Here is a 13,426-nt window from a genome sequence, read left to right as displayed (position 1 = left end):
ATCACCAAATAGTGCGCTAGTACATCTTCTATGATCTTTATGTCACACTCAATCAAACACCCTGTACATAAAACACAGTCTATACAATGAGCGCAACAACAGCACTCACATCCACAATTACAGAACCAACACATTGGAAAGAAAAAAATCTTAATACATTCAGAAATTGCCTTTTACTTATTACAATCAATATTTCTTTAGTAACTAATACAATTTATACTGTATGGGTGTTCAGGAGAAGATCCGGGCAGTTAGGAATTGGAGTAGCTGGTGCCGTGATGCTCCTCGGTCATCCACAAAACCACTGTTTATACCTGTAAAACACAATAATCGACAGAACCAATACCCCCAATCCCCAACACACCCACATCCAACTCTCCTCCCACATGGATCCTTTGTTCTTCAGTCACTTGTCTTTAATCAGCTTCCAAAATAATGCGACAACCCGGGTATGTAGTCCACTCTTATGATCCGTTGAGGATCCCCACAATCGATCACACCTCCAAGTATCCTATATAAAATAGAAAAAGCTATTTTTGAGCACGCTTAAATGTTAGCTTAGTGGGATTTTGGTTATCCATAATCACTTTCCAGCCAGTTTCTGCTGCCGCCTTGACTCGTGTCCAGTGGATCCATGACTTTGATTCTGCAATCTTAATAGCAAGGGGAGAAGTCATAATAACGGTAAAAGGTCCCTTCCACCGTCCTTCCAGTGGCACCTTCTTGCAATGTTTGACCCACACTTGATCCCCTGGTTTGAATGGGTGACAATGGGTTATTAACCGGGGGGGGCACTTGTTCCATCACATATCGCTGGAGCCTCTCAACTTGCTTGTTAAGTTCTTGTATCATTTCCATATTCCAAACCCCCCCCCCCCCTTATGCCCCAGATCCGGCCACCCTGCCAAGTTCGTTCTTAACAACCCTGGCGGTCATCCATACATTAACTCATATGGCGATAACTTGTGTTGGCCCCTTGGTGAACTTCGAATTGCATACAAGGCTAATGGTAGAGCATCTGGCCATTTTAAGTGACTATCTGTACAAATCTTAGTAATCCTTTCCTTTAGAGTCCTGTTCATTCGTTCTACACATTACCTGCTTCTGGCCGAAATGAACTATGAAACCGCCACTTTATTCCTACCGCCATTGCAACTGCCTGGTTAATATGATGGACAAACTCCGGACCATTGTCCGATGAGATATAACTAGGAATTCCAAATCTGGGAATTATCTCTTTCAATAATAGTCTTGCCACTTCCCGTGCCTGTTTGGTCTTTGTTGGAAAAGCCTCAGGCCACCCTGTATACATATCCACCATAACTAACAGAGCTCTAAACAATCCACATCTAGGCATATCAGTAAAGTCTATCATAATATAATCCATGGGGATGTATGACCGGGGTATGGCACCAGGGGGCAGTAAGGGCCCTTGCCTTGGGTTAACCTTAGCACATGTAACACACTTTGCAACAGTTCCGGCAGTGACTCCGGCCAGCCCATTGATGTAATAATCTCTTCCTAATGCCAATTCTAAAGCCGTTTTTCCCATGTGTGTTGTTTCATGGGCTAGGCATGCTAGTGTCCATGCCATTGAGGCTGGTACGAAAATCCTCCTGTCTGGTAATACATACCACCCATCTTCAACCTGAGCTTTCAAGTCTGTCACTGCTTTCACACTTTCCTGTTGCGTATATGTTGGTTTAATTTCAGGGGGGATAACCCCTAAATCCATTGCTACACAAACAGATAAGTCGGGCAAGGGCCCCTCTTGCTTCGCCGCTTCCCTTGCTTCCACATCCGCTGCTCTGTTCCCTATAGCTACCTTATCATCTCCTCTTTGATGTCCTTTACAGTGCATCACTGCTACTTTCTTTGGTTTATTTACAGCTTCAATCAGGCGACTAATAAGATGTCCATGCAAAATACTTTTCCCTGCTGAATCTCTAAACCCTCGTTCCTTATAAACAGCCCCATGTGCATGTAAAGTAAGGAATGCATATTTACTATCTGTCCACACATTCAATGTTTCTCCCTTGGCCCTTTCTAAGGCACGTATCAATGCCCACAACCCAGCCACCTGTGCACTATGTCCACTTCCTAGAGGTCCGCTTTCCACCACTCCTTCATCATCTACAATGGCATATCCAGACACCCGATACCCATCTACAATGTAACTGGATCCGTCCGTGTACCAATTGAACTGTGCGTTGGGTAACGGGATGTCCGTTAAATCAGGGCAGGTGGAATAAACTTTGTCTAATACCTGCAAGCAATCGTGTTGGGTATCCACTTCCGTTGGCAATAACGTAGCCGGATTCAACCTATTGGACATAACCAACCGCACCTGGGGGTTCTCAATCATGATTGCCTGATATTTTGCCAATCTCTGCCCACTAATCCACAAATGTCCTTTAGCATCCAAAACGGACTGCACCGCATGGGGAGAGTGCACATTTATAGGACAGGAAAAAGTAAGTTTATTACAATCTTGAATTAATTCTTCAATTGCAGCCAACACTTTTAAACAATGCGGCCAGCCTCGTGCTACTCCATCCAATTGTTTTGACAAGTATGCTACCAGTTGTTGCCAACTTCCTAGCGGTTGGGTAAGCACCCCCACTGCAATATTTCTACTTGTATCTACATATAAATTAAAAGGCTTCTGCAAATTCGGTAGGGCTAACGCCGGCGCCTGGGTTAGCGCAAGTTTTATATCTTTAAAGGCTTTTTTCTGTTCTTCCCCCCATTCAAGGGGTTCCGTATTGGCGCCCCTGGTGGCTACATACAAGGGTGCTGCCATCAAAGCAAAGTTAGGGATCCAAATACGACAAAAGCCAGCCAACCCTAAAAAGCTTCTCAGTTGTCTCTTTGTTCTAGGTTCGGCCAGCATCAAAACTGCCTGTTTCCGCTCTGGTCCTAAAGCTCTGTGTCCTTTCTCAATATCATAACCCAAATACCTCACCCTCTCTTTCACTAGTTGAGCTTTCTTCCTTGATACCCGATACCCACACTCGAGTAACAAGTCTAACAACATTTTAGTATTGTCCCAGCATAAATCCTCTGTCTGTCCTGTCACTAGAACATCATCAACATATTGTAAAATTGTATCCCCCGGTTGCTGAGGCATGTAATACTGCAGGTCCCTAGCCAGCGCTGTTCCAAACAATGTCGGGGAATTTTTAAACCCCTGTGGCAACCTAGTCCATGTGTATTGCATTTTTGTGCCCGTATGAGGGTTCTCCCACTCAAAGGCAAACAGCGGCTGGCTTGATGGATGAACAGGAATTGTAAAGAAGGCATCCTTCAAATCAACTACAGAAAACCACCCCGCCTGGGGTGGGATTAAATTTAACAAAGTGTATGGATTAGACATGGCTGGGTGTAAGGTAACTGTTAGGCGGTTCACAAATCTCAAATCCTGGGCCGGGCGATAAGACCCATCTGCCTTTTTAATCGGGATAATTGGGGTATTCCATGGGGATTGAGTAGGCACCAAAACACCCGCTTCCAAATATTTCTGTATACTCTCATAGATAGCATAGATCGCTTCCCATGAAACGGGACGTTGCCTTATTCTAACTGGCATTGCTCCCGGCTTTAGCTCAACCACCACTGGAGGGTGGTGTGCTGCAAAACCTGGTGGATTGTCCTCTGCCCACAAACCTGGCACATCAAACATCCTCCACTTTTCCTCCTTTTCTTTCTCACCGACCTGTCTCCCTATCATCAACCTCCAAATCTCCTCCGGAGAATGCCTTATGGTCATTTTCTGACTGCCTTCATCAAAAGAAATTGTTGCCCCTAATTTGCTCAGCAGATCCCTGCCTAGCAATGGAATAGGGCACTCAGGGATGTACAAAAATTCATGCTGGATTTCAGCTCCTTTAAAATCACACATCACAGGCTTTAGGACTTGCCATCCCATAATCTGTCCTGATACCCCCTGAACCTGGATTTTACGTGATCCAGGGGCTGCAATTTGCTTATTTACAACTGATCTACCTGCTCCTGTATCCACTAAAAATGTTGTCTGCTGGCCCCCTATCCTCATTGTAACCAATGGCTCAGGCGGGGGTTCTTCCAAGCCTGGTCCCCGTCAATCTGACCACACCATGTCTGCCAATCCAATACTCTCCGCTTCTCTTGGTCCGGCACCCCCTCTAACTCCTCTACCAAAGCCTCATCCCAAACCTCTTTGTCCAAATCCTCTATTCAAGCCCCCACTCATTCCTCGTTCTCCCCTTCTCCCTGCAAACTGCCCCACATCCCTGCTCCAAACTCAGGTCTTCTCATCATCCCTCTACCTCTCATCATCCGTCTGGGGCATTCTCTTTGCCAATGGCCCTCTTCTTTACAATAGGCGCATTGGTTAGGGCCCAGGGGAGTCCCCGGGTTGGGGTCGAAACTCATTCCTCCCTGTAGTGCTACTGCCAATAATTCAGCCTTCTTTTGCATTCTAGCATCTCTCTCCTTCTTTTCCACCTTATCCCTATTGACATACACCTTCCGTGCCAATTCCAACAATTCCGTCGTGTTCTTCCCAAGGGCTCCTTCTACCCGCTGCAATTTTCGCCGTATATCCTCATAACTTTGAGCTATAAATCTTTCATTCAACATCCGCACATTATCCCCCTGCCTTGGATCCACCTGTGTATATAACTCATACGCTTCAATCAATCTTTGCAGGAAACTCTCCGGGCTTTCATCCGCACCCTGCATCACTAAAGATGGCTTGGACATATTTACTGGGGGCTTCCCTGCTCTTCTAAGACTTTGCACTGTCAGGGCATTTATTAATCCCATGTTTGGCTCTGGGACTAATTACCCTGGTTTAGAGGAGATGGATCGTGGCTTAGTCCAAGTTGCAATATTCTGAAAAGAAACGCGAGGAAGAGTTTCTAATAAAACTCATTTATTTGTTATAAAGAAAATAAAACACCTCACTAACTAAGAAAAGTTAATTGCTACATTTTTGAAAGTAATTCGGGCCGGCTATGTCAGCCGGACCTTGCTGGAAAGAGAACAAAGGAAAGAGAGTGAGTGGAGGAATGTGGGTGGATGGACATGCGTAGTAGCTTTTGATAACAATTCTTGGCAAGGTACGGAAAGTCAGATAGTCCAGAAATGATGAGTTCAGCTGGCAAATAAAATAACGCAGTGACATTCCCCTTCTTTGCCAGTTGAGCGAATATCAGTACATCATCAAATAAGGCACATCTTCATACGCAGATACTCGTGTTGAGCTGCTGGAAGTGGTTTGTTGAGCATATCAGCAATTTGATCATGTGTAGATACATATTCCATTTTGACAAAACCTTTTTTCACTAAATGTTTTATGTTTTGATAACGGATGTCAATGTGTCTGGACCTAGAACCTGTGAAATGAGATTCAGAAATATAAACCACCGATTCATTGTCTTCCATCACGGTGATCGGTCAGATCGGGTGTGTCCAGATATCTGTGACTAAAGCATCAAACCAAGTTAGAGAATTACATGCATCTGAAACACAAGCATATTCAGCTTCAGTAGATGAACAAGAAACAAAATTCTGTTTACGCACTTGCCAATAAACAGGACATCCATTTAAGAACATCATATAACCTGAAGTACTTTTGCGTGATTTCTTATCACTTGCCCAATCAGAATCTGCATAACAACATAATTCTGCATAATCAGTATGTGTTGGTTCTAACAATAACTTCATGTGTTTAGTGTATTTTAGGTATCTCAATAATTTCTTAATACATGTCCAATGAAACTGTTTTGCCTTACCTACATGTCGTGATAAGAGATTAACACTAAGTGCAATGTCGGGTCAGGTCCAACTACTAATGTATAACAGTGACCCAATGACTGAACGATAAAGTGTTTGATCCTCGAACTCAGGACTTTCTTCTTGTGTCAAGAAGGGGAGGGGCGGGGGGGGTGGCGGTTGTTATTAACGAAGGTCTGGGTCCGAGGGAGACCACTGTGCCACAGATTGCCGGGTGTGAGTCCCTCTTTGTGAGATGGGGTCATGGGGTTCAGATGGGCTTGCTGCTTACGTACCTGGCTCCCTGCCGCGTGGCAATGGCCCTGCCCGAGCTACTCGACGTGATAGCCACGGTGGCAGTTGATACACCCAGGCTTATGGTCATGGGTGATTTCAATCTGCCATCCGTTAGTGAAACGTCAGAGATGGCTCGGGAGTTCATGGCTTCCATGACGGCCATGGACCTGACCCAGTTAGTTCATGGCCCCACTCACAGGGGGGGACACACGCTGGACCTGATTTTTGTCTCTGGCCAGTGGTTGAGTGGTCTTATTATAGGGGATATAGACATGAAACCCTTGTCATGGTCAGATCACTCACTCCTTCGTCTGGACCTTCGAACCGCTACACCCCGCCGCAGGGAGGCGGACCCAATTAGATGGATCCGCCCCAGGCGCCTGATGGATCCTGATAGGTTCCAGACGGAGCTTGGGCCAATTCCTGAAGATCTGGCACACGACTCGGCCGAGGACCTGGTAGCTGCCTGGGATCGGGCGACTGGTGGGGCCTTGGATCGAGTCGTGCCTTTGCGGCCTCTGACCCGCTGTCGATCCCTCGCGGCTCCTTGGCTCACCGAGGAGCTGAGGGAGATGAAACGCTGAAAAAGACGCCTAGAGAGCGGTTGGAGGGCCAGTCTCGCTGAATCTGACCGAACACTGGTAAGGTCGCATATTAAGACCTACCTAGTGGCGATAAAGACGGCAAAGTTTAACTACTTTTCCGCCTCTATTGCGTCATCAGGGAATCGTCCGGCCGCCCTGTTCAGGGTAACCCGCTCCCTGCTCCATCCGGGAGCGCGGGAGGATCCCTTGGAAGGCAGGGCGGAGGATTTCGGACAATACCTGTATGACAAAATCGCTCAGATCCGGGGGGATTTGGACTCTGACTGGGTAGATCAGGGCAGGGTGACGAGGAATAGTCTTGAGAATGTTACCTGGGAGGAGTTTGATGCTGTGACTCCGGATGATGTGGACAGGATTTTGGGGAGACTTAGTGCGGCCACATGTTTACTGGACCCGTGTCCCTCCTGGTTGGTACTGGCCTCCCGGGAGGTTACACAAGGCTGGCTCCAGGGTGTTATCAACGCTTCGTTGAGTGAGGGTCACTTCCCCGCCGCCTTGAAAGAAGCGGTGGTGAGGCCTCTCCTCAAGAAGCCATCCCTGGATCCGGCAATATTGGCCAACTATCGTCCTGTCTCCAACCTTCGCTTCCTGGCGAAGGTTGTTGAGAGTGTGGTCGCGCGACAGTTTCCACAATTCTTGGAGGAAACATCCTATCTAGATCCGTTCCAGTCGGGTTTCAGGCCTGGACACAGCACGGAAACGGCATTGGTCGCGTTGGTTGATGATCTCTGGAGGGCTCGGGACAGGGGTTGTTCCTCTGTTCTGGTCCTGTTAGACCTCTCAGCGGCTTTTGATACCATCGACCATGGTATCATGCTGCACCGGTTGGAAGAGTTGGGGATGGGGGGCACCGTATTACGGTGGTTCTCCTCCTTTCTCTCCGACCGGTCGCAGTTCGTGTTGGCAGGGGGGCAGAGGACGACCTCAAGGCCTCTTATATGTGGAGTGCCTCAGGGGTCGGTCCGCTCGCCCCTCCTGTTCAACATTTATGTGAAGCCGCTGGGCGAGATCATCCGTGGCTTTGGGGTGAGATACCACCAGTACGCTGATGACACCCAGCTGTACATCTCCACCCCAGGCCACCCCAATGATGCCCTTGAAGTGATGTCCCAGTGCCTGGAGGCTGTGCGGATCTGGATGGGGAGGAACAGGCTCAGGCTCAACCCTTCCAAGACTGAGTGGCTGTGGCTCCCTGCATCCCGATATAGTCAGTTGACTCCATCACTGACTATTGGGGGCGAGTCGTTGGCCCCCACAGAGAGGGCTTGCAATCTGGGAGTCCTCCTGGATAGGCAGCTGTCCTTGGAGGAACATCTGATGGCTGTAACCAGGGGGACCTTTTGTCAGGTTCGCCTGATCCGCCAGTTGCGGCCCTTTCTTGATCGGGATTCCCTGTGCACAGTCACTCATGCCCTCGTCACCTCTCGCAAAATAATTAGCATACCTCAGTAGCTAAAAACTAATTGCCTATGCGCTCTTATCAGAAATAACAAAACAAGGAAAAAACGCCATAAATCAAACCGTCCGAGCTACCAGATGTCAGGGCATTTATTAATCCCATGTTTGGCTCTGGGACTAATTACCCTGGTTTAGAGGAGATGGATCATGGCTTAGTCCAAGTTGCAATATTCTGAAAAGAAACGCAAGGAAGAGTTTCTAATAAAACTCATTTATTTGTTATAAAGAAAATAAAACACCTCACTAACTAAGAAAAGTTAATTGCTACATTTTTGAAAGTAATTCAGGCCGGCTATGTCAGCCGGACCTTGCTGGAAAGAGAACAAAGGAAAGAGAGTGAGTGGAGGAATGTGGGTGGATGGACATGCGTAGTAGCTTTTGATAACAATTCTTGGCAAGGTACGGAAAGTCAGATAGTCCAGAAATGATGAGTTCAGCTGGCAAATAAAATAACGCAGTGACATGCACCACCAAATTCTGATATTCCCTCAAACGTGTCCGGTCCTGTTCCTCCTTAGGGTCCCAGCCCGGATCTATTTCGGGCGCCCGGACCAACACCTCCGGCTGCACATCCGCATCATTTGGCAACATCTCTTTCACACACTGCCTAACTGCCTCTTTCCACTTCTCTCGTTCTTCCGGAGTTAACAGAGTGCGTAACAACTGTTGTACATCCTGCCACGTTGGATTATGTGTTAACATGATAGTTTGAAACAGGTCCGCCATCTCAGTGGGCTTAGTGGTCAGCGGCCCATAGTGTTGCTTCCGGTTTAAAAGATCAGTAGTAGTAAACGGCACATATTGAAAAAGGGGCTGACGTTCCACCTGCCCCTGCTGGTTTACTATTATCTGATCCACCTGGCGCAAAGGTGCTGTAACTTCTTGCTTGCTAGCCTTCAATTTAGCTGTCAACGCGCGAGTTTGCACCCCCACCTGCTCTTCTCCTGTTGCTTCCTTTAACCCCTTATCATCCCGATCTTCTCCTTCACTCTGATTACCTTCTCCCAGCGGGGGACTTTTCCTAACTTTCAGTCTAGCCCCAGGATCGCTCATGCGTCTCTGATTTCCACCTCCCTCTCCTCCTACAGCTCCCTGCAGCTGCTGCTGTTGGTCTAGGGTCTGCGCTGGGGGCGGCTGCTGTGCCGGGGGCTGCTGCTGCGCTGGGGGCTGCCACAATGGAGCATACGGGGGGGGGGTCTAACTACCTCCTCCACATCCTCTGTCAATACTTTTCTCCTTCTTGGATATTCCTCTGCTCTTTCTGCCTGAGTTTTTCCTTGCTCACTTCTCCCCCCTTTAATCTTTCTGCCAGATCTGGATACACATAGCCTGACCATTTCATCCTGACACTGCAGCAAATCTTCAGCTTTTTCTGTTAGGGCTCTCGCCCATTGATCAATGTATTGAAATTGATCAAGATATTTATCCTGATTCACTACAATTACCCCCCACAACTTATCCACCATTTCCTCCCTTAGTGATCCCTGAGGGGGCCACCCTGTCCCCAATAATGGCCACACATGCTTACATAAAAATTTTAATCGCTCCTTTGATCCTTTCGGATAGGAAGGGTTGCTAAAATACTTGTCAAAACCTTTTAACATGCATGCCAACGGAGTATTTGGCACGCTCTGAGCCCCTCCCATCTTATCACACTGCCGTCGACTTGTAGCCCCGGAAACTCACGGCCACTAGCGAGAAATGCGACGGCTTAACCACCCACACAACCTGACACGGACTTCGTTAGGGTAACTACCCCGAGTCCAAGGGATTGATCAAATCCCTTCTTCTGCCTTCCAAGGAGGCAGGTACAATTCTTTTACAATATACTAACTTAAAAACGCTCCCACTCTGTAGATTCCTGGCCAGGAATTTGTTCAGACCACCTTTCCTGCACCGCAGGGTTCTTGGACTCGATCAGAGCACCGTCGGGCCCACAGGGTTATCGCTGCTGTCTCCCGGAGATGTATCTCCGCGGTGCCTGGAGAATGTTCAGGAGCAACCTCCCGATGGTCCCGAGGGGTCGAAACGGTCCTCAGCGAAATATCGCCTTGCACCTAGTCCTGCCGCGGTCGCCAGCTGTAATAGGAAAAATGACGGACTAGAGCAAGCTCTTCAGTGCAGGAAAGAGTTTATTGCGCAAGGTTCAAACAGTCCAAAGACAGCGAAGGGTCTGAACAAAGATGGCTGATTTTGACCAGATATTTATACAGTATAAAGGCAAAATTATTACGAAGAGTGCGACATTTCACACGCAGAAGTTACCCTTTAATCTATCTCTAGGAAAGACATAACAGCCCTGTTCCCACAGGCTCAGGTTTTCAGCTCCGGAGCTCAAGACATAATAAAAGGAGTTAAGGGGCTCAAAGGCGCCTCACAAGCAGTAAAGAGGACAGTAAGGAAAACAGTATTTCCTCTCTAGAATCTACATGACATTTGGGGTGCAATAAACATTGAACAACAGGATGTATCTGTTTAGGGTCAGTTTGCCCTTTTACAATTCTGTACCTACGTCAAATACCGTTTGTCATCTCAGCACCTTGGCACGGAAGAGGCACTTCTGTCTTGACCAAAGATTTGGATTTCTAATAATTGAGTTTTATCCCAATATCGAATCTTAGCCTGGCTCACCATCATTGACACCCTCCATAAGGAGGGAAAGCCTCAAAAGGTAATTGCAAAAGAAGTTGGATGTTCCCAAAGTGCTGTATCAAAGCACATTAATAGAAAGTTATGTGGAAGGGAAAAGTGTGGAAGAAAAAGGTGCACAAGCAGCAGGGATGACCGCAGCCTGGAGAGGATTGTCAGGAAAAGGCCATTCAAAAGTGTTGGGGACTTTCACAAGGAGTGAACAGAGGCTGGAGTCAGTGCATCAAGAGCCACCACACACAGACGGATCCTGGACATGGGCTTCAAATGTCGTATTCTTCGTCAAGCTGCTCCTGAACAACAAACAACGTCAGAAGCGTCTTACCTGGGCTAAAGAAAAAAAGAACTGGTCTGTTGCTCAGTGGTCCAAAACCCTCTTTTCTGATGAGAGCAACTTTTGCATCTCATTTGGAAACTAAGGACCCAGAGTCTGGAGGAAGAATGGAGAGGCACACACTACAAGATGCTTGAAGTCCAATGTGAAGTTTCCACAGTCTGTGTTGATTTGGGGAGCCATGTCATCTGCTGGTGTTGGTCCACTGTGCTTTATTAAGTCCAGGGTCAACGCAGCCGTCTACCAGGAGATTTTGGAGCACTTCATGCTTCCTTCCGCAGACGAGTTTTATGGGGATGCTGACTTCATTTTCCAGCAGGACTTGGCACCTGCCCACACTGCCAAAAGTACCAAAACCTGGTTCAATGACCATGGGATTACTGTGCTTGATTGGCCAGCAAACTTGCCTGACCTGAACCCCATAGAGAATCTATGGGGCATTGCCAAGAGAAGGATGAGAGACATGAGACCAAACAATGCAGAAGAGCTGAAGGCAGCTATTGAAGCATCCTGGTCTTCCATAACACCTCAGCAGTGCCACAGGCTGATAGCATCCATGCCATGCCGCATTTTTTTTTTTTTTAATTTGATTTATATGCCGCCCTTCTCCGGAGACTCAGGGCGGCTTACAATGCGCTAAGCAATAGCCTTCATTCTTTTGTATATTTATACAAAGTCAGCTTATTGCCCCCACAACTGGGTCCTCAATTTACCTACCTTAGAAAGGATGGAAGCCTGAGTCAACTTTGAGCCTTGGCAAGATTCGAACCTGCAGTAATTGCAGGCAGCTGGTCTTAATAACAGGGTGCCTTAGACCACTGTACTACCAAGGCTCTTAATTGAGGCAGTAATTGATGCAAAAGGGGCCCAAACCAAGTACTGAGTACATATGCATGCTTATACTTTTCAGAGGTCCGATATTGTTCTATGTACAATCCTTGTTTTATTGATTTCATGTAATATTCTAATTTTCTGAGATTGTGAATTTGGGTTTTTTTTTTTTTATTTGATTTATACGCCGCTCTTCTCCGGAGACTCAGGGCGGCTTACAATGCGTTAAGCAATAGCCTTCATACTTTTGTATATTTATACAAAGTCAGTTTATTGCCCCCATAATCTGGGTCCTCATTTTACCTACCTTAGAAAGGATGGAAGGCTGAGTCAACCTTGAGCCTGGTGAGATTTGAACTTGCAGTAATTGCAGGCAGCAGATGTAAATGGATGTTAATTAGTCTGCTGAGCCACCAGAGCTCCTTTTCATGAGCTGTAAGCCATAATCATCAAAATTATGACAAATCAAGGCTTGAACTATCTCGCTTTGCATGTAATGAGTCTATCTCATATATTAGTTTCACCTTTTAGGTTGCATTACTGAAATAAATGAACTTTTGCACGTTATTCTAATTTTTCGAGTTTCACCTGTAGATAAAATTTTGATTTATAAGGTTTTTTTTATTTTTATTATAAACTGAACACTAAAAAAAAACAAAAAGAAGACGATAACAAAACAAAACCACATATATACAACTGGTCTATCTTTAAGAGTATATGTTAATCTATCACATTCTGCACACCACAAAATTTTTTTAATAATCATCTGGTCTGATGGTACTTCTTTCCCTTTCCAAAATTGTGCATATGCAATTCTAGCCGCAGTGGTAATATGTATAAAAAGGTACCAGTCTATTTTCCTTATACCCCCAGGATTTATTCCTAATAAGTAGACCTCTGGTCTCAGTTGAAAGCTAACTCCTGTAATCTCCATGAGCCAATCCTTTATCTTACTCCAATAGCTTTGGGTTTGTAAACATGTCCACCATTGGTGGTAAAATGTACCCCTGGCTGCCCCGCATTTCCAACATTCTGCTGAAGTTCCAGGGAACATCTTTGCAATTCTTGCTGGTGGTATATGCCATCTATATAACATTTTAAATATATTTTCTTTGAAAGACACTGCCATCGTCATTTTTGCATTTCTATTCCATATTTGTTGCCATTTTTCCAGATCTAATGTATGTCCGAAATTCCTCCCCCAGGCTATCATCGAGTCTTTAACTATTTCATCAGCTACAAATCGGGACAAGAGGAGATTATATACCTTAGTGATACATTTCTTATCATCTTCCAGGAGGGCCTTATTGAATTCTTGTGGTGAAATAAAGATCCCCCCATTAACTTTATCTTTTTGGTACCTTGCTTGAACTTGTACATATGCCCACCAGTCTAAATTAATTCCCCATAATTGTAGGTCCACTCTAGATCTAAGGTTACCCCCACCATCCAACAATTCCTTGTACATCACAGGTTTATCCAAATTATATAGAGG

At 46.2% G+C, this 13,426-nt stretch overlaps 1 protein-coding gene across 1 annotated transcript in view; it reads right to left on the bottom strand.

The window, feature by feature from the left end:
* Positions 1–289: 289 nt before the first annotated feature.
* The window catches only part of LOC139317683 (uncharacterized), a 30,415-nt gene continuing 17,278 nt past the window's right edge, over positions 290–13,426 (bottom strand). Inside the window, exons 3-5 of the mRNA XM_070944761.1 lie at positions 8,612–9,277; positions 1,635–4,089; positions 290–314 (exon numbers count right to left, since the gene is read on the bottom strand). Coding sequence (XP_070800862.1) covers positions 290–314; positions 1,635–4,089; positions 8,612–9,277 — 3,146 coding nt within the window. The remainder of the gene's footprint in view (positions 315–1,634; positions 4,090–8,611; positions 9,278–13,426) is intronic.

The sequence above is a fragment of the Pituophis catenifer genome, unplaced genomic scaffold (assembly GCF_029215685.1).
Source record: "Pituophis catenifer annectens isolate HBS135680 unplaced genomic scaffold, rPitCat1.0.hap2 SCAF_5, whole genome shotgun sequence".
Lineage (NCBI taxonomy): Eukaryota > Metazoa > Chordata > Lepidosauria > Squamata > Colubridae > Pituophis > Pituophis catenifer.
Note: the sequence above shows the minus strand (reverse complement) of the source record. Positions and strands in the feature narration are given on the sequence as shown.